Source organism: Saccostrea echinata, unplaced genomic scaffold (assembly GCF_033153115.1).
Source record: "Saccostrea echinata isolate AGI-Se365-2 ecotype Australia unplaced genomic scaffold, CSIRO_AGI_Sech_v1 ptg000002l, whole genome shotgun sequence".
Lineage (NCBI taxonomy): Eukaryota > Metazoa > Mollusca > Bivalvia > Ostreida > Ostreidae > Saccostrea > Saccostrea echinata.
In genome coordinates, this window is record NW_026889751.1 from 23,372,501 (window position 1) to 23,392,570 (window position 20,070).

The 20,070-nt window shown below is 33.3% G+C and overlaps 1 protein-coding gene and 1 long non-coding RNA gene across 5 annotated transcripts in view; both read left to right on the forward strand.

The window, feature by feature from the left end:
* LOC133175040 (homeobox protein Meis1-like) overlaps positions 1-20,070 on the forward strand; it is a 64,931-nt gene that overhangs the window by 21,217 nt on the left and 23,644 nt on the right. For all 4 annotated transcript variants that reach the window (XM_061310137.1, XM_061310160.1, XM_061310143.1 and 1 more), the window contains exon 8: positions 6,493-6,631. In XM_061310137.1, the coding sequence (XP_061166121.1) occupies positions 6,493-6,631 (139 nt within the window). The remainder of the gene's footprint in view (positions 1-6,492; positions 6,632-20,070) is intronic.
* Positions 3,486-4,094, forward strand: LOC133175061 (uncharacterized). Its single transcript, XR_009719219.1, has 2 exons — positions 3,486-3,515; positions 4,032-4,094. It is a non-coding gene; the product is annotated as an uncharacterized LOC133175061 (long non-coding RNA).

Genomic DNA, 20,070 nt, shown 5'->3' on the forward strand with positions numbered 1-20,070 from the left:
AACAATGACATTAAAAACAAACAAGTATTTTAAAAATTCGAATTAATTTATACTATCAGATATTCGATTGTCATTAATATAAGGACAAATAATTTCTTTTTAATTGACCCATGATTAATTTAAATCTCGGCAATCCATGATAAAAATCGTATTTAATCTTTGATTTATAATTTATCTAACACGATTACAATGTATGTCGCTTAAATTAGTGTAACGTTTTAGTCCTAATCAAATTAAATTTGCAATGTTACTTTTAAGTTAAGGCCTTGATGGTTATTTGCATGGAAAGACGTTGACAGAAATTTATAATATTTAAGAAAAATGGCATAGACTTTGACCTTATAGGAACCTTGACCCAGAATATGTTTCCAATAGTATGATCAGTATTCTTACAATAAAGGTACATATAAATATAGAAAATGATGAAATATTGTTAGAGGAAACACGTGTTGTTCATCCAACTCCTCCGGGAATCATGTTGTTTCTTTAATTACTTACGGATATATTTTTAATATTTTTTCCTGCTTACTAACAAAAGAAGCGAGTAAACTTTCTTTCTTTTACAATTAATCTTATCTTGAGAGTGATTCCGATCAGATTACAAAGGGGGTGGGTAGGTGGGTTATGGATCAGTTTACTAATACAAAGCGTTATTTTTCACTGCAAAAATATAATATAATATAATATAATATAATATAATATAATATAATATAATATAATATAATATAATATAATATAATATAATATAATGTAATATATATATATATATATATATATATATATATATATATATATATATATATATATATATATATATATATATATATATATATATATATATATATTCCCTGCATAGAACGCTCATAATAGAAAATAGTAAAATTCCAAGAAACGTCGCGAAAACCCAAATATTTGTTAATGGGGCTATCACACTCGAAGAACTATGTACGTAAATAGACCAACTTAGCTCTGATTTTTTCTTGTCTTGAACAATGTTGAATAATTACGTCATAGGGTGTTCATATTTAATATGCACTAAACGAATGTCAATGATTTAGATAAGACTAAGGTTTTTTTTCTGCGTAATGAACGTGTTTTACTGCCGTGGAAAGAGATTCTGCCAATGAACATAGAAAAAGAAGAGAAAACACCCAGCTATATGTTGATTTTTGTCTGTGATAATAATAATATGCATGCGAATATTCAAAACATCAGAAATGTTAAAATAAACAGATATATAGGTTGTGAGAAGACTCTAGTCGATCAATGCTGTTGGGAGTTATCTCTTGTCAGATTACGGAACGTGCTAGTCCCAAATATTTGTCGATAGTGTTAAATAAAATATGTAAATAAAAAAAAGGAGGAAAATTCAAAACAAAAAAAAAAGAATTTATGGAAAGAATAGTATTGTTCAGTAAAGAAAACTGTTGATCGTTTATTTTCTTGTAAATAAAGAAGTAGGATTAGAAAATTTACATACACTGAAATTGTCGCGAGAAATCACTTTACAAAGATAAGAATTTCTTCAACATATTATTTCGAACATTAAGCAATGTTTTGATTAATACCTTCTTTAAAAAAACAACAACAGATCATTACCTTGCAAGACCTGCTTAATTTGTGTTATGCATGAAACAGTTAATATTGTTGATGTAAATTATTTCATTTTAATTAAGATAACAAAATTATTTCAATTTCAATGTTCCATTACTTTTTTCTTTGTTCTTGTAAATTGTTGAAATTATCAATATTTTATAGTAGATTGCAGTTTTAAAAATGTTTAAATTTAAATCCAATGTGATTGATGAATAAGGTAGATAGTTAAATGTCAAAAAGGAGGAACCTTAAAAAAAAAAACAAACCCAAATATCATTACTTTTTTCTTTGTTTTTGTAAATTGTTGAAATTATCAATATTTTATAGTAGATTGCAGTTTTAAAAATGTTTAAATTTAAATCCAATGTGATTGATGAATAAGGTAGATAGTTAAATATCAAAAAGGAGGAACCTTAAAAAAAACAAACCCAAATCTCAGTCCGAACAAAATAATGGGATATCATAATCACGAAATAAAGTTTTTTTCCATCAGAATTTAAATGATACACCGGATTAATAATTATACTATTTTAGTTTTCTTATTAGTTTTCACACAAACACGAAAAGGTATAACAAGATTTTTTTATGGTCGTATTTATCTTTTTGAAAACGTTCAAGGCAGAAGCCGATGTTGTAAAGAGAAAAAAAAAGACTCCGCCATTCTCACCTCTTCGCCTGTGATCACACGTGTTTACGACTCGCAGCTGGACGTGCAAGGCATGAAACGGTGTTACTAACAAACGCAAAAAAGCATCCGCCACAGACAAGCGAGACAGAAGGTCATTTGCTAAGTAGAAAGATATGCTTTGTGAGTCTTAGCAGGACTTCTACAAACCCAGACTGGGCCATGGGGAAAATAGAGAGAAGCTAATGTTGTGATTGCAGTATGTAAGTGTGCATCGTTTCCCCTCCACACTGTACAGCTCTGTATGGTGCAATAACTATTGGTATATGATAGGAAAATGTATGTTATGGATGCTATAAAGTGAGCTTTATTATTTTCCTGAATAGTTGGTTTTATGTCTATGCTTGGAAGCCGTTGCAATAAATGTAGTAACATGTCAAGGCTTCTAAAATAAACATTTGTTTCAACAGAGGCAGATGATGTACATGAAATATTTAGTAATTGTATTTTTGTGTTTCTAAAACCCAGATTATTAATTGTTATAAAATAATCATCGCCTTGAAAGTATTGTATCGAATTACTAAGAATTGGCCAGTCACTGCGTCATCAACGTATAGTGTCGCTTCCTAACCCCCTGCAAAATTGAATAACCCTGGAACGGAGTAAGGTCAAGTTAATTTTGGAGAGGACTATTGGCCATCGACCACTAGATTTTTCCCAGGAATTCGCAGCCTAGCACAGAATAATGTGCGTGTTTTATTGATTTTCTTACAGTTGTATAATGTTTATTTAAATATAATAGGGAAGTTCAAGCAGTCTTTTTTGTGGAGTGTATGATCCTTTTTCCTGATCGTTTTCACAATTTACAAAATAAAACTTTAATGCCATTATTGGAAAAGGGAAGAAATAACCAAAAATCAACAAGAACACTGGGTGAGATAATTAAGTACTGTACACGATACAAAGTGTCAATAGCTATGTATACTCCAAAAAATTAAGCCAATACTAAGTAGGCGTTAGTTCCCATCCATATCCGTTTTCAATTTTTTTTCCACCCACTTTTCCATACTTTCTCCCATACTGATCAGGTGATGATTGAGTAATAAAGTCCCAAATTATGTATCAATGATTATTAAACTTAAAAATATATTTATTTTATTTGATCGCAAAACAGATGTTTGTAGTGTGATTAGAGTTATTCCCCCTGCAAGAATCTCCACTCTATGGAGGTAGAAAAGGACAACGAACCGTCTGAGCATTCCGCCATTCAGCAGGATGGCCAGATTTTCTACATGTATTGATAAAACTATTGTCCAGGGCATTCTTCTGTCAATATTTCCTCTACAGAGAATCCCCGCCGGCTCATTCCCCACTTTCTGATGAGAGAAACAGGGTTTTAATATCACTTTTAGCTGTGATAATCATAAATTTTCCCCTATGAAACATCGAACATTTATATTTTGACGTTTTGTATTTCAGACAGCTCCTTTTTTTAAGGACGAAAAAATGGGGTTATGTATACAGGGGTTTATCTATTAGTCGACTCATCTCAATGGATACATTATACAGTTTTAAATATTATTGTAGATAAGGTTGAGTCCTTTGACGAAATTATGCTTACAGCATGAATTACTTGAATATGTTTGAGGATGATAAGCAAAGATTAGTGATATTCATCTCCCTATAAAAAAAGATATCAAAAGATAATGAGAAGTACTGTAAAACAATAAGAAGGAATTGTTAAGATGATAATCTGGGGGATCTTTTGCTTGATATATTTGTCTTTTTGCCAATCTTGATATGATGACAGAAGAAGGATATCGGCCCATCTAGAGTCACAGTGTTTTAGACATATAGTTGTTTGCCTAATCAAGCAGACAATGCTAGGGTAAAGCCATGTGACATAAACAGACAGGTATGCGTCAGATAATAATCAGCCAAAATCTATCACCCGGGACTTTAAAAAGTTTGCCTCCATTGATGTCACTGGGTGGCTGTCATAGAAAATCTCTTATTTCAAGGTGAACATTTTTCATATCATCAGCAGTAAATCCACACCATCAGAAAATCATCACTATATTAGCATGTCCACCTGCCTCTATAAATATCACAGTGTTGTATGGCTCCTGATTTTTTAACCAGTTAATCTGAGCTATTGCATTATGTGGTTATACATATTGGGGTACTCTGAGATAGTAAGTTATGAAAAGTAAGTGATCCCTCGGGGGGGATTTTTTTTGTCCCTGTAATGTGTTATCTTTATCTAGCTATGCTCTGCATTATCTATTTCTTCTGAGTTATGACAGAAAGTGGAGATTTTAAGCAGTGAGACTATCTGACTTAATATCACTGTTTTCTCATTTTATTGACATTAATCGTTAATTATTGATGACATTCTTTTGCCAGTTTCTTGTCCTGCATTTCCTTTTTCATACTGGAAGACAAAGCAAAAATAATCAATTCTGTAGTCAGACATCATTTTTTTTTTTTTTTTGCCTGCTTCTGTCACAAAAATAAGATATCCTTAAGTGTTTTTTGAACCCAGACCTGAGAGGGATTTTGATGTGGAACATTATAAAAGTATTACAGTACTTCTCAGATAAAATGCTAGGCATTTCAGTATTTCAATAATATGTAACGTAATCTTTAAAAGAAGTGCTTGTAAGTGCAACAGAAGATAATGGTCTAATATTTACAGACCACTAATTCTTAATCTATAAACCAATCTGCAGTGTCATGTAAACAAAGGTTTTTATGTGGAGAAGTTTTCTATGGATTGACCTGTGTGTTTTAAAACATTTAATGTCCCTCTCTCCTAGTTTAAGGTATTGGTTACAGCAGAATACATTTTCTTTCAAATAAATCAACTGTGAAAGGCAGATTTCCAAGTCATTTCCTTCAATGTATGAACACTTTAACCAAGTCAGTCGAAGTCTTAACTTGTTGACAAGCCTACCTTTTGACAGTCAAAAGAGACAACTGCCATGTGAACTTTTAAAGTAGTATCCATTACATTAAATAACCAAGTGTGTCAAAAGTTTTGCTTCTTCTTAAGGTGACACAGTAACCTGCGATGAGAATGGAATTGTAAGGTACCATACATTATTGTTTGTAATTGTTTCATACTGAATGTGCTGTTAGATAAAAGTACTTCCTGATTCATTCAGAAGATGAAAGTATGAAAATCGTCACCATCCTCAAATTTACTAATTTCTTTGGTCATGCGTTCAAAAAATGGATTGATTTGGACATCAAAAACTATTCTTATATATTAAATAAAAAATAATCTTACAGATGGTTTATTTAGATTAGTATTCATTTATGTAATTTGTTAATTTGAATGAATATTCTCAAGCAATAACTTAAATTACTAGAATATTTAAACAATTATAATAAAATTTACACATCATCATCGACTGTTATGTGGCATTGATCCAGTGGAGTGTCCATGAAATAATAAATTTTGCAATAATTATTATGTAAAATAGTTATTTCTATGCAAAATTATTGATAAATATTCTGAGAAACTTTGTGTAGAAATGGACAATAGTATTATAAAAGTGCTCACAATATATTTTTTTTCTGCCTAATTCTGACTCGTCATGGATGATCATTAACTATTGAAAATGTTATCAGTGGATCGCCATGCATAATTAGCTACAGTGTTACTGCAATGTAAAAAATTCATGATGAGTCGCAGTTTCATTGAAAAATACCCGTCCATGTTTCCTCACCTCGATGCACTGAATGTGTGAAATTCTGAGTTGGTGGTGACAATTAAATAACGGAACACCTGTCTAAATTGAACATGTGCCTTATGTTGCCATAATTTTGAAAGATGTGAAGTGCGTTATGTTGCATATTGCACACTAAAAAAAAAAATTTAAAAATGCAGAAAAATCAATTTATAAGATAAGAACTAGATTTGATAAACTAGTCATCAAAGTATTATCATAGTGATGATGTACAGCAGGTTTGATTAGTATAGATGATTGCAGTTCAGAAATTAGGTGGTTAACATGTTTTCTTAAAAAAAAAAAATTGTAAAATCTACATGTTACTACAGTTACTAAAACTTGTATTTGTTGAAAATCCACATAAAATATATATCCATTTATTTTTTTAAGTCAAGAAATGTTTTCATCTTCATTTGGAAAAGTGAATGCAATATTTTGTATACATTGATTGTATACTGTTGTCTGTACAAAGCATATGAATTACTATATAGATCATAGAATGAGTTGTACATTTAACCTTTGACATTTTTTCAGCGTCCTCCCTCCCAGAGCCTGACCTTTGGGCCACAGGAAGACACCCAGTCCTCGCGGTCTGGGGACACACCCATTACACCTAGTCAATCAAATGCAACATCAAATTCATCTCACAATGCAGACAACATCAGTGAATCAGGTAAGTTATGCTGTCAATACTGCATACAGTGGTACGTTATGCTGATGTCAGCAGGTGCCCTCACATGCTTATTTTACTGGTTCAGACATACACAACATTATTTTGTTTCATAGATTTTGGGTGTGTTTTGCCTGTATTAGAATGCCCTAAATGTCCCTTTGCACTAACATTCTGGCTGGTTTACACATGCATGTGTATCTGTTCAGTCAATGCCCTACAGAAATTGATGTGTAGGTTGTCTTGGGTTGGCTAGGCTGTATACTGGTGATCAGGTCAGAAATAGTTGAAGAGTGTAGGTGTTGTATGTTTACAAGTCAATCTAAAGCTTACAGCCATTAGAGATATGTAGATAAAATGGATTTTATTAGTGTATATAGGTTGTATGTGCAGGCTCTCAGGGATAGACATGTTGATTGCTTAAAAACTGTCCATCTTTTTGCCACTTTTCCTAAAAAAAGTTGTGTCAGTGTTGTTTATAGAAGACTGGACTGTCATGTTTGAACTCTAGATTTAAAAGGAGATTCTGATTTCAGTATTTTATTTATAAACTATTTAAACTGGTAATTCATGTTCTTTTTATGAGAATCTGAAAGGTTGTTCACTCTGCGACAGCAACTCCTAATATAGGAAGGTTACACAGCCCCAGAGAAGTCAGCTGATTTTCTGTTTACTCAATATTTTGACTGAACATTTAAATGCTCGTTAAATTCAGAGTAGTGTTATTATAGTGAGTACCAGAATTTTATGATTACAATATGCTGAGTTATAATGACATTATCGGGAGAAGAGTCCATTAGAGTCAAAAGTTAGTTGCAGCTGTTTTCTCTAGATGCAAGAGAGACCATTCACTGCAGAAAAGTTGTAAAATCTGGAGACTTTTGGTGCAAGTCAGTTAGCTATTAAATACTTCTTGAAATTTCCTAAATGCCATGCCTAGAGTGTTTGCAAAGTGAAGAATTTGGGAATAAAAGTAATCAAAGAAACTTGTGCTGACAATATCAAACACCACTATAAGATATCAATATAAAATACATTTCCAGCTTTCAGCAATTTTCGGTGCTAAAGACTCTGAATTAAGAGGGTTTCTAAAGGGAAGCCCCACGATGCTTCAAGAGGTGATCTCCAAAGACACAGAGAGAGGTTGAGTAGGAAGATAGCAGAATTTTGTTTGAGGGTTCTACAGAGAAAATTGGTGTTTAATAAATGTGAAATGTTAGGTACTTGGGTGGTAGGTTGGCGATGTAATAGGAACCACATCTTTTCAAATCTTGACTTGATAGCTCCTATCTTCTTTGGGATTAAAGATGAAAAATGGGAATGCTGGCAAACCTTGCTAATCACGCTGGAGGCTCCATAATAGTTATTATGATTAGGGTATGATATCACACACATTTTAATGGCTGTAATACATAGAAATCAGTGGTGGGGATGCCTATGCTGGGCCATGGGGCATCAAGTCTACTTTTGATTGCTCATTATCAAATCATGACAAATAACTCCCCAAAAACATCTACCAGCTTCGCATCTGATCAGTGCTGAGAAAACTAATTGAAGCTCTTTTGAAGTTGAGTTAAGTTAGAATTAGGTGAGATAGAGATTTTAGTCAAGACAAATGGCCACTTTACCTTTGACACAAGTTGAACCTGATATTCATCCACAATTCATACATGAAATGAAGTTTTTCTTCCCTATTAGAGAAGGCCAGCAGATGTTGATTTGACACCCCCCCCCCCCCCTTTAAAGAGCGTAGTAGAATCAGCATATATACTTAATAGATGCTGCTCTTGTCTGACTTTTTTTTTCCATTGGATACATGAATGTTTACAGGACAGGTGTTTTAGGTACACAAAGAGGAACTTTTCTCCTGACAAGAGTTTACTCAGAGGTGAACATTTACTGAAAAGGAACTAAAACAGCTCCTTTCATGTTAAATTACTCTAAGTATCCAGTTGAAGGATTGAGACTCCTCAGAAATTTCCCTTGCCTCCTCAACCGACAATATACCTAATCTGATGGGGTATTTAGACTCACCTTATTTTGTTTTTTTAAAACAATCTACCCAATCTAACGGGGTATTTAGACTCACCTTTGTTTGATTTTTTTTTTAAATTGGTATGCTATTTTATTTAGTTTTCTGAATTTTCTTGAAGGTTATTGTCTTCGTTGAAGTTAAATTGTTTGAAAAATAAATAAATTGCACCAGCTACTGGGGAAGAGGAAAGAGAAATGTTACCGTTTTTTTTGTCAAGTTTAGTCCTTGATCAGAAACTGTGAAGAAATGCATTGTGATTTTCATCATTCAGAGCTATTGTTGAATATGCTAAGTAGCCTGGGTTTTTCGCTTGATGTCCATTTTTAAATAGGAGTGTGATTTTCATCTAGATTTCATTAGACCTTAGTAATTAAATTTTCTCCTTTCCATTTCGTTATTCTGTTTGATGAGATTTATTGAACTTGATGATGTGAGACTTGTGCAGTCACATGGTCTTTCAAAGTTACAAAGAAAATAATAAAAGAGTGCTTCATTTTAATTTTACATTGCTTAATTGTTAAGTGTTTTCCTTCTGTTTGTTAATTTTTGAGTTGAAAGCTATTTTTGCATCAATCATTTTATAAATAGAACAGTGGAGGCTAATTTTTGCACCAGTGCAAAGAGAGAAGGCTATTGTGATACAGATTTTCCACCATCAGTTAAGTTCTGAATCCAATACACACTTTTCTAATGATTGCGGGGGTCTGCGAGCTGCTAGTGATTGTGTTAGCTGGGAATGTTTTCCGCTAGACCAGATATTTCTGCCATCTATAGTGCGGTCCTTATGCCTTTGCAATGTCTTGTTCAGTTGGAAAGCAATTCTGCTTTGTGTATAAATGTAAAATCTATAAAAATTGGAATGGTTCAGCGGAAATGTATAGCTACAAGACTGCATTAGGAATGGTATCTGAACCAATAACCAAATTTAGAGAGAAAAAAAAATCATCATTATAATAATGCATTCTTAAGAATCAAGTAGACAGAATTTCTCTTTCCTCCTGGCCTATCGTATGTAACATGGAGGAGAACAAAACTTCAAGATTTTAACCAAATGTTGTTAAAAAATGAAAGACAGGTTTTTAAAAGAATGTTTGTGTTGGATTTTGAGCTGTTTAAAGGATATCACTGGTTAGTCTATTATAATACAAGAAATCTGTGATTATTTAAAGGGATAATTATGATAGCAAAGAATAAATGAGCGTTCAGGTGGTATAATCTTGTATGATTCAGGTCAATTGTTGCTCATTCAGTCTACTGTTGGTTGAATAGTTGGGTGTACAGTTATTAGATGTTGTATGATTAAGAAGACTGTGTTATGAAAAGGTTCATAAATTGGAGACCCGCTGGATTGGTGACACGGCCCATCCCACCAGGCCACTCATTATGTGCCGATTCTTTGTTTGAATCAAATCTACTGCAAAGTGTATTTTATCTGATCGGCTGCGAATATTTACCTTCCATTCTTTACTTGTGTAAACGAAACCATCATAACATTAAGGTTTCAAATTCACCCAAAAAAATGGCCATGCGATGATCGGGTGTTGATCATAGTTTTACCGTAATTAAGCATTTTATTACAAAACTATTGAGATGAACTTTAAACTCATTGTGTGTTGAATGAGCCAACCTTGAAAGTTAAAAAAATTGTCATTTCCTCAAGTGCTTTTGAACACTTTGGAATAATGGAGTTATTTTGATTATAAAGTACTTATTCTCTACTTTTGCCAAATTTTAATAGCATAATTCAGGATTCTCTTTGCAGTGCTTTCAATTATTATGGAGGAATAAAGCTGGGCCTCTGATAACATTTTTGATACCTCCCAAGTTGAAATCTCATGCTTTTGCTCTCTTCTTGAAAAAATTACAAAATCTCAATCAAGATAAAAATCTATTTTTGAAATTGGTAAAAAAAATAATCAAAAGAAACTGAAAAAGGCCTTTTCAGAATGTTGTTGACCCTCAAAAAAGCACAGAGAATCCAGGACTCCTTAGACCGATTTCCAATAAACCTCAAGGCTCTGAAGTTTTGAGTTGTGAGGAGGGAAATAAAATGCATTTTAAGGAACCACCAAACCCCCATTTGAAAATATCTTTGTGTATGGGATTTGGGTGGGTTTAAAGGGGGATTATTCTGTCCGGACCTAAATCCCCAAATTAAGGATAGATATGGTTCTAAGGTTGGTGTAAAAATAAACATGGTGTTGAGTAAACCACTCGGGGAATACTTCCCCTTGCTACTAGGAGGAATAGTTATGAAATATTTTACTTTAACCCACCGCCTTTTGAAGTTTTATCATAATTTGCCAATACCATAATCCCTGTATATCAGCAGAGATTTCGTATGAGCCTTAGCGATACTTTTTTCACAATTTTTTAAAATTAAAAGCTTTTGTATTTTAAAATGTGGATTTGCGTAATCATTAAATAATACAATATGGAGAGATTTTTGTCAAGGTTTTTTTCGGCAGTTTTATTTAAATTCAGCTTTTGAATTTGACTATAAATTTCTTTATCACTCAATTTGGTTCAAAATTTTATCAGTAGGGAAATTTCATTTCAATGTACGTGTGACCTGAGAGGACGGTTTAGATATGATTATTTGCAAAAGCCTTGTTTCACAAGCGGGTTGGTAAACATCTTATTTGGGTAGATTGTGAATGTAGCCTCCCTGTCCAGCTGTACGCCATGATAAGGTATAGAAAATATTTTGTAAAGAATACACCAAACCCTTCCCGGCAACATGCAGCAATGGGGTTGCTGACTGGCAAATACATTTTTATCGAGATCTGAATTTCGGTTCATAAGAAGGTTAACGGGTATCTCTTGGTGTTGGCCCGCTTTTTCAGGGCCTTCATATTGATCACTTTGAAGTCTGATATTTTTTCTCTCCAAGACTGCAAGGAAGTCTCAAGAATATCTTGGTGTTTTTATGTCCCCTGCCAATGAGTATTTGGCTAGAGATTATTGAAAGGAAAAAGGCATTTTGCTGACTGGTCATGCAGCCATTTAGAGTGTAAACATACAACTTGAAGTCAGGCATTACTGAGAATCAAGAGGATTAGGTCAATACAAAAAGTTTTGTTAGATTTTCGAATCTGTTCATTCAGCCATTAGAAAGAGCAATCGGGCAAGTAATCCAACAGATCTTGTTGAATTAAATAGCAAAATGTTTAGAAAATGGTTTTATGATTTTAGAGCCTCTAGCATGTTATGGTTTAGGCCTCTAATAAAAACACATGTGAACTGCATCCTTGTCATGTCAATGGAATTAAGTATTTACCCCGCTAATCAGCAAGTCGGATTTCCCTATTGGATTTTTAACACCCATAGGTATAAATGTTATGTAGCAATGGCTGTCTGCTTGAAGCCCTAGACTATCTGTAGGGACATTGTGATCTTGCCTTTACAATCCTTAAAGGAGAAGTGATCATTAAACCAGATTCGTTGTAGATTTAATGGGTAGTTTAACAAATGGTGATGAGTATTTTTTGGTATGAAATGGTAAAACAGAGTTAAGTTTGTCTGTGGCTGAAATGGTTTTTCTAGAGTAATTGACCCTTCCTGAATTCCCTCTGGTGAAAGCAGATCTTAATCTTATTTTTAATGAATCGAAATAGGTTCATTAAAATTTTGAAGAGATTTCTTGACTCTTGAGTTGCCACTGCAGTTGAGGTACATTGAGTAGTATACCAAGAACTTCCTATTTTTTCCCTCAGTTTGTTTCACTTTCAAAAGCAATATAAGGTAGTTAGATATTTTTCCCTTTACTATTATTAATTCAAATCGTAAAAAGTAATAATTACGATTTTGAGCAGCTAGGATATCCATTAGTGAAAACACACTGATCTAGATTATGAGTATGTTTGACTTTATCTAGATTCTACGTTAGGATGGAATTAGAACAAATTGAAGATGTTCTATGACAAAATGGTGACCTTTCAGTTGCAGATGAATTTCTTTTATGTTTAAGATGCAGGCAGGAGTGGGAAGAAAATCATTTTAATTTATGACAAAAAGATGACCATTTGTTTCTTAATGACAATATAATGACAAGTTTTCAACCCCTCACCCCTAAAAACTTAATCTCCTTTTGACAAATCACAAATATTTGAATATCTGATGTGGCTATCCTTGGAAGTTAAATCTAGCCATTGATATTCTGCACAAGCCCCGGCCCGGTGTTAAACCTGCAGTGCCCGCTATTGTCCCAGTTTTGTCTTGCTAATGTAAGCACTCTAGAAGCATAAAAGTAGGATTTTCTCCATTCATTTCCATTTTCATTCACAAAAAATCTAAGAAGTTGTAAGATAGGATGCCATGCAGTTTAGTCTCATTTCAAACTCGGCTGCACTCGGCTATGGTAGGGTGGCTCTAGGTTGGGCCAAATTAAATCAAACTGATATGAATGTTTCAATTTTCATGCAACAGTAAATGAATTATCAACTCTGGAAAGGCATAAATTTTAATGTTTTCGGCTAGGTAATGCAATATTCAAGCAACAGTGCACACAGTCTTTATATAATGGTATAACAGCATTACTGTGATTCCAGTTAAAGTAAGGAGACATTAGAGGGCATATACTTCAGTTTTCTCATTTAATATTTATTTTATTAAACCCAAGATACAGTTTCCTACAGAAATAAGTGTTAGGTAAATATCTAGTGATTATTCAACATTCATAGATTGCTCTAGTAATGGTGGTGATAACTCTGGTTCGGCCAGGAAACCCAGACGCTTACGGCCAATGTTACCTGCCCAACAAACTTATTAATCAGATTTGTAGTGGTTATGTACATAGGACAGGTCACCAGTGGTTCAGACACTACAAGCTTTTAATAGGTCCCTCAATACACAAATGTTTCTTGCTAGATAGTCTTCTATATCTATATACAGCCCATGTTTGTTTGCCCTCTTGTTGTAGGGTCATGTTTCTTTGTATATCTCTCTAATATTGTAATAATTAGCTTTGTCTCCCAGTGTTCATTATGGTACAATATTGATTTTTGGGTCACCCACTCTGAAGATGGTGGGGGGAAATTAAGCCCCCCTTCTCCCCCCCTTTCATTAGAAGCATTATACCTGCTGAGCTAGACGTTGGTCAGGTCACATAGTAATTAATGACTTCCCTCACCATTTAGATCTCCAACTGCTGTGTTTACACTGTACTGTTAAATTGGAGGCTGTTTGAAATGAAGATTTTAATTTAAAGATAATGGCTGCCACCAAGTTGGGTCTGACTTGGAACCAAGTGTAATTAACTTTATTACCAGGTGGATGTGTTGGTCAAAATTGAAATATTGATGTTCAGGGGCTTGGGCGAATGATGGTGGCCTTTTCTTCACTAATGACAATGTGTCATCTCCAGATTTTGCCAATAAGGAGGCAAGATTTGGGAAGTTAAAGACTGTGGAGATTAGAGAATCTTTAACAAAAATGTTATGCCTTTGTTTGGTGTGGAGCCAATTTTCATAGTTTTACTTAACAGTATTTTTTTTAATGAGAAATATTTAAATTGTCTATTAAGTGGTCTGAATACTGGATTGGTTAGATGAAAATATTTGAATTTGTTGAATATTAAAGTAGTCTGTGGTTTTCATGGAGATATAATTGTCTTATGAAATTTGTGCCCTACCTGTTTAATTTTTTTTTCTTTCCATGAAATGGTATTTCATAGTCTTTCAGCTGAAATGACATTGTTTTCTTAATATAGGATAGTGGAAAGGACAAATTTTTTGGCCAATTCTGCTGTTTGAAATCCATCCTTGACTATTAATTTTCACGACTGGGTGGGAAAAATTCTACACAAATACACAATTAAAGAAATAAGTAGTTTGTAGTGAGAAATATCCGCTAGGAAAGAGAAGGTCTCAAAACTGTTAAATTTTCTGCCATGCAAAAACAGATGGTTTACACTCTACTACAATGGTGGAATATTTACCATAGATTTTTCTGTACATTAGATAATGAAATAAATATCTGCCCTTTCTCATTATAAAGAATAGTGGAATGAATAACCATTATCCTTATGTAGGATAGTGGAATGAATATGTAAGCTTTTCCTTTACCAAGGATAGTGAAATGAATACTGTATACAGGGAAATTTTCGCCCCCGTTTAATTTTCGCCCCTTTCGCTCTACTCACAGGTGGGCGAAATTAAAACAGGGCGAATTCAAAGAACACAGTATAATTTCTTAAACAGAACTGTGACTGGGCGAATTTAAAACGGGGCAAAATTGCTTGCAAATGTGAAAGGTTGAAAGTAACACGGGGCGAAAATAACACTGTATACTGTACTTAATCTTTTCTCTTTTTCATTAAGACAATGGAAATAAAATAATTCAGCTTTCATTTGAAAACCTAAGCTTTCTCTTTACTTGGGATATAGTTGAATGAAAACCGAAACTTTCTCTTTACGTGGGATTGTTGAATGAAAACTAAAGCATTCTCTTTAAGTGGGATAGTTGAATTAAAATCTGAACATTCTCTTTACTTGGGATAGTTGAATGAAAACCTAAGCTTTCTCTTTATTTTGGATAGTTGAATGAATACTCGAGTTTTCTCGTACTTGGGATAGTTGAATATAAACTTGTACTTTCTTTAACTGGGGAAAGTTGAATGATAATCTTTGCTTTCTCTTGGAAAGTGAAGAATACAGAAGCTTTCTCTATATATAGGATAGTTGAATGAATGCTGTAAACCACCTTTTATTGGGTGGGAAAGACATATTTTTAAAAAATTTTGCAGATATTTCTAGCATGTGAATTGAGGTTGGTTTCAGTACCTAGGTTTTTTACTGTATTTTGAAGTTTTTTCTTTATTTTGGTTAGTGAATAAAAAAAAATACCTAAGCTTTTTCTTCACTTGAGATCATGGAATGAGTACAAAAGGAAACTGATTGGTATATCTATGGTATAATACTATTTTTAACTCGGAGGAGTAAAAGCCCTGGATTTTGTTAGATTTTTTAGTGATTCATCACCATATTTTTGTTAATGCGAATGATCACTGGCAGTAAATGGATACTTTTGTTGATGACTGTAAGATCACTCAAGCTTTCTAATAGAAATTTATACAGTGCCCACTGTCCAATCCGACAACTGTGTAATCCGGCACACTGGACTTTCCGACCTCATATTTTATTCCCAAAAATTTCTTTATAATTTATGTATAATAAAAACTGTATATTCCGACCACTGTACATTCCGAATTCCGGCGCTTTTTTGTCAACGAAAGTAGATAATTACATTCAATTTCACCTGGGAAATCCGACATAATTACTTGGGTGTACCGTAATTAGCCGCTGGCCAGGTAACATGAAATTGTCCCCTTTGGTCACAAGAAAGTAGATAATTACATGAACGAGTTTGAAAGTGTTTATGAAAGCAATAAATGAACAGTTTTTGAAAAATTAGGCAATCAATTCTCTTTGTTGTTATCAATTTTATTCTTGCATTGACAAAACAGCATCCACGCAACAGAAAATAAAGAATATACATGATATTTATATCGCCTTTACCTTACAGAATAAATATGCAGTCAGACTCTTAATAAAGCCATGCCGGGAAAAATTAGTACGTGAAACTTTTGTATAATATGCAGACAATACACGATTTGAAGGCTACATCTTTTCTGATAGAAAACGTTTATTTTCCGGGTTAATATACACTGAATCAAGCGAGACTGTGTACATGAAAGATTTGCATGGAACAAAAAATACCACTTTAAGTTGCCCATTAAATTTAAAATATTACGTCTGTTTGATTTAAATTCAATCGAAATCACAATGTTTTAGAGTTACGTCCCGTTTGTATGAAAAGTCGCGTGACGGTATTAATAGCACAGGCTATGATAAGAAGTAAACAATGGAGAAAAAATCGCTAAAAAATGAAGTGTAGAAAAAAAATGCCACTATGCAGAAAAGGTAGACGAAATATTTTCTTTAATATCTACGGACAGTGAGTAAAATGCTAAAAATTAAATTTTAACATCGGGATCGGCACTTCCATCTATTTCAAAATATCGTCGTATATTACAACATAGTTTACTAGTTAATGTTAACAAAACGCTTAATTTTTCTCAAAGAAACTTTTCAGCTGAAGGTATATGTATACAACAAAGAAACACACAATTATGCAAACACTTTGACAATTAAATACTCGTGCATTCTAAACCTAATGAATTTTTTTTTGGTGTGAAGTCATCTGACACTAATCATAATGCTCAGAAATATTCCACACTGGGTAATCCGACACACTGTCTAATCCGACATTGATTTTATTTCCCGCAGCATGTCGGATAAGACAGGTTTCACTGTATAAACAATGCGGTCAACTGCCAAAGTTTTGATCTCTTGAAAATGTTTATTTTTGGCATTCCTTGGAAAGGAACAAAAATTTTATCTAGAGGTGATGCAGAAACAATTGACTATTTGACTTGAGAGGTGGTACATTTTGTGGAAGATCAGTATCAACATAAACGAAGTTTGGGTTTCCAATTAAAGATGTTTATGGGTTTTGGTGTCTCTGAACTCATTTTGACATTCTGGAACTCCGGAATTCCAGGCGCGATTGAAATAGCATTCCATTGGGCCAGGATCAGGATGGCTGGGAAAACTGGTGTGGATTTCAACTTAATGACATGGCTCTCTCTCTCTTTCCACATCTGTGTCTGATTGTAAATGGTCAGTGTTATCTAGTTCCTCCATTACTGGCTCCACCATTAACCCTCCCGATCACCCCCTCCAATATCCTTATCATGCCTCCACTGATTGGCACTGATTAACCCAAACAATTAAGTGCATTGTTTCATTGTTTTGTCTACATCCACAGATTAACTGCATTTGTAAAACTGAAATTTAACTCCCAACCCCTGAGGTCAAAAGATCATGTTGATAATCTGCATATTATAGAAGCTCCGCCCATCTAATTACATCACCTGTCAACTCATGCTGTGTACATGCAGATGAAACAAGTTACAAAATAATATGTATTGAAAAAAGGAACTCATCACTTGATTTGAGTCTTGATAACAAAAGCTTGAAAGAAAGAATGGAATCCATAGAGGGAATTGAGTATTACCTTCGTCTGATAATTCTTATCAAGTCCATATTCATTCTAAACCCCACATGATGAGATTTTTCACATTTTTTAATCCACTCAGAATTTTTCTTAAAAAATGCAAAAGAGGCAACGCCTGATAAATTAGCAATACGAAGAATCTGTACTCATGAAAAAGTCAGAGGTATATTTTTTTCTGAGTGATCTGTATAAAGGGAAAGAACTTTGTCTATGCATAAAGAATTATTTTTATTTCAATAAATATATACATTTTTTTTATAAATGTCAAAATAATTATCAATATATCTTTACTGGAAGAACATTTAAACACTAGGCTAGGATTATTTTCGGGTTAAAAATTTAAATGGGTCATTTATTTTGTGCATTCATGATATAAATTCACCTTTAGAGCCTTCATGGAAAGCCAATATGCATGCAGCCTAAGTTTTTTTTTTTCTCTCCAGAAATGTTAATGTGGTTTTGACAGTTTTATTTTTGAGAAGCCAGATGAAGCTATGTAGATTACCGGCACAGCTTAATATATGCCTTCCTTTAAAAAGATGTTTTTTTAAAACACTTTAAATGTTTCTATATTTAATTTTGTACTGGTTAGTTTTTGGCTAAAATTAAATTTACAGGAAAGATTAAATGAGAAATGTTCTGCAAAAAACATAGAAGTTATAGATAGATGTCCAAGATAAATTTCATTAATTGTTTGAAAACATTGACAGTTATGAATTAGTTGTTAAAAAAAGTCTATCCTTGTTTCATCTGCTTTGATTTGCTAATATAGAATTTTATAATCCTATTAATCACTACATGTCAAACACTGCATTTGATGAATGATGTAATTGTCCATAAATTAACCTGTGGAAATTCTAAAAACAGAAATGTTGCTGCAGGGTGCACAGGCACATACAATGTCCTATTGTCTACCAGGCAAAAATGATCTAACTGGCATTTAGCCCTGTTTGAATAAAATAATGATGTTGTTTTGACTTGGGCCTGGGTGATTGTTATGACATAGATTGTCATAGAGGCATCACAGTGTGTGAGAAATAGAATAAGCGCCTGCAATTGACAAGTCCTGGATGAGAAACTGACATTACCTCTGGGAGCCCATTTTCAAACAGTCTCTGCAATTATTCACATCTCATAATTACATGGAGTAACTTGTGTTCCAGTTTTCCCCAAAAAGCCAATTTTGTTTTTCTGAGGATTTGTGCAAAGAAAGACCATTTTAAAGGGCATTTTGTCTCATTGCATTTGGATTAGAATTAAATATGGCTGAGAAGTTGCAGTTGCAATACTACAATATGGATGGTTGGTATTCCGCAAGTTTTTAGCTTCATTAATGATGGTCGTAAATTAGAAAATTTCCTTTTTCCATTCATTAGCTAAATTGTGTTCATCAACAATATGTAATACTAATTCATATTGATCGAGACTTCAAAATCGAGAAATAATGAACTTTATAGAGAAACCATAACAAGACTCATTACAAACCCAGAGAAAATTTCCCTAATAACTAAGAGGATAAAATGTATACAGAGCTTGACAAGTTTTGATGGATGGTTGCTAAAATTGAACCTGACGTCTAGTTACCAAGTCTACTTGAAGAAATTGCAAGCAGGATAAGGGAATTTATCATGATCCAATCACTCTACAGAAGTTTAGCTGGGCCCCTTTCTCTTGTGAACTTTTTAGAGTTTATTAAAAACATTTGTTGAAATTACTGGACAAAAGCATTGGGAGATGTGTCATTTCCTTTTTGTCTTGTAATGAAGTTTCCACAAAATGGTTTTTCCTTCACCTTGAGTGCCAAGGAAAATGAAGTTTTACTGGAAAATAATGTAAACTATATTGCATTTGATGACCATTTCTGGCGAAACTGCCACCAGAATTATCAGATTGCTTCTTTTATTGAATTATATGCAAAATTTTCAAACAAGCCAATGAGAATGTATATCCATGGCATATTTGATTAGAAAAGGATTCCAATTAATTTGTAATCATTCCTTGCCTGGTTTGGACTGTGTAATTGAATTGGCAAGTCAATGGGTGACCAGCATTATTAGATCAGGCCAATTTCACATAAATGTCATTGTATTCATTACAAGAACCAGGCTCCAGCTTGGGTAGACAATTTTTGCACTCCCCCCCTTTGTTTGAGGACAAAGTCTTTTTTTTTTCTTAGCTGATACCAGAAGGTTTAGTTTTAAAGAATTTTTACTATTTTAATGGAAATGCATTAAGTTACAAAAACGTTGATTAGTGAAGTTGTGTTTTTTTTGGGTATATTTTGTCTGTCCCGATTCAGGATAAAGGTTTTTGTTGGTGTAATTTAGTC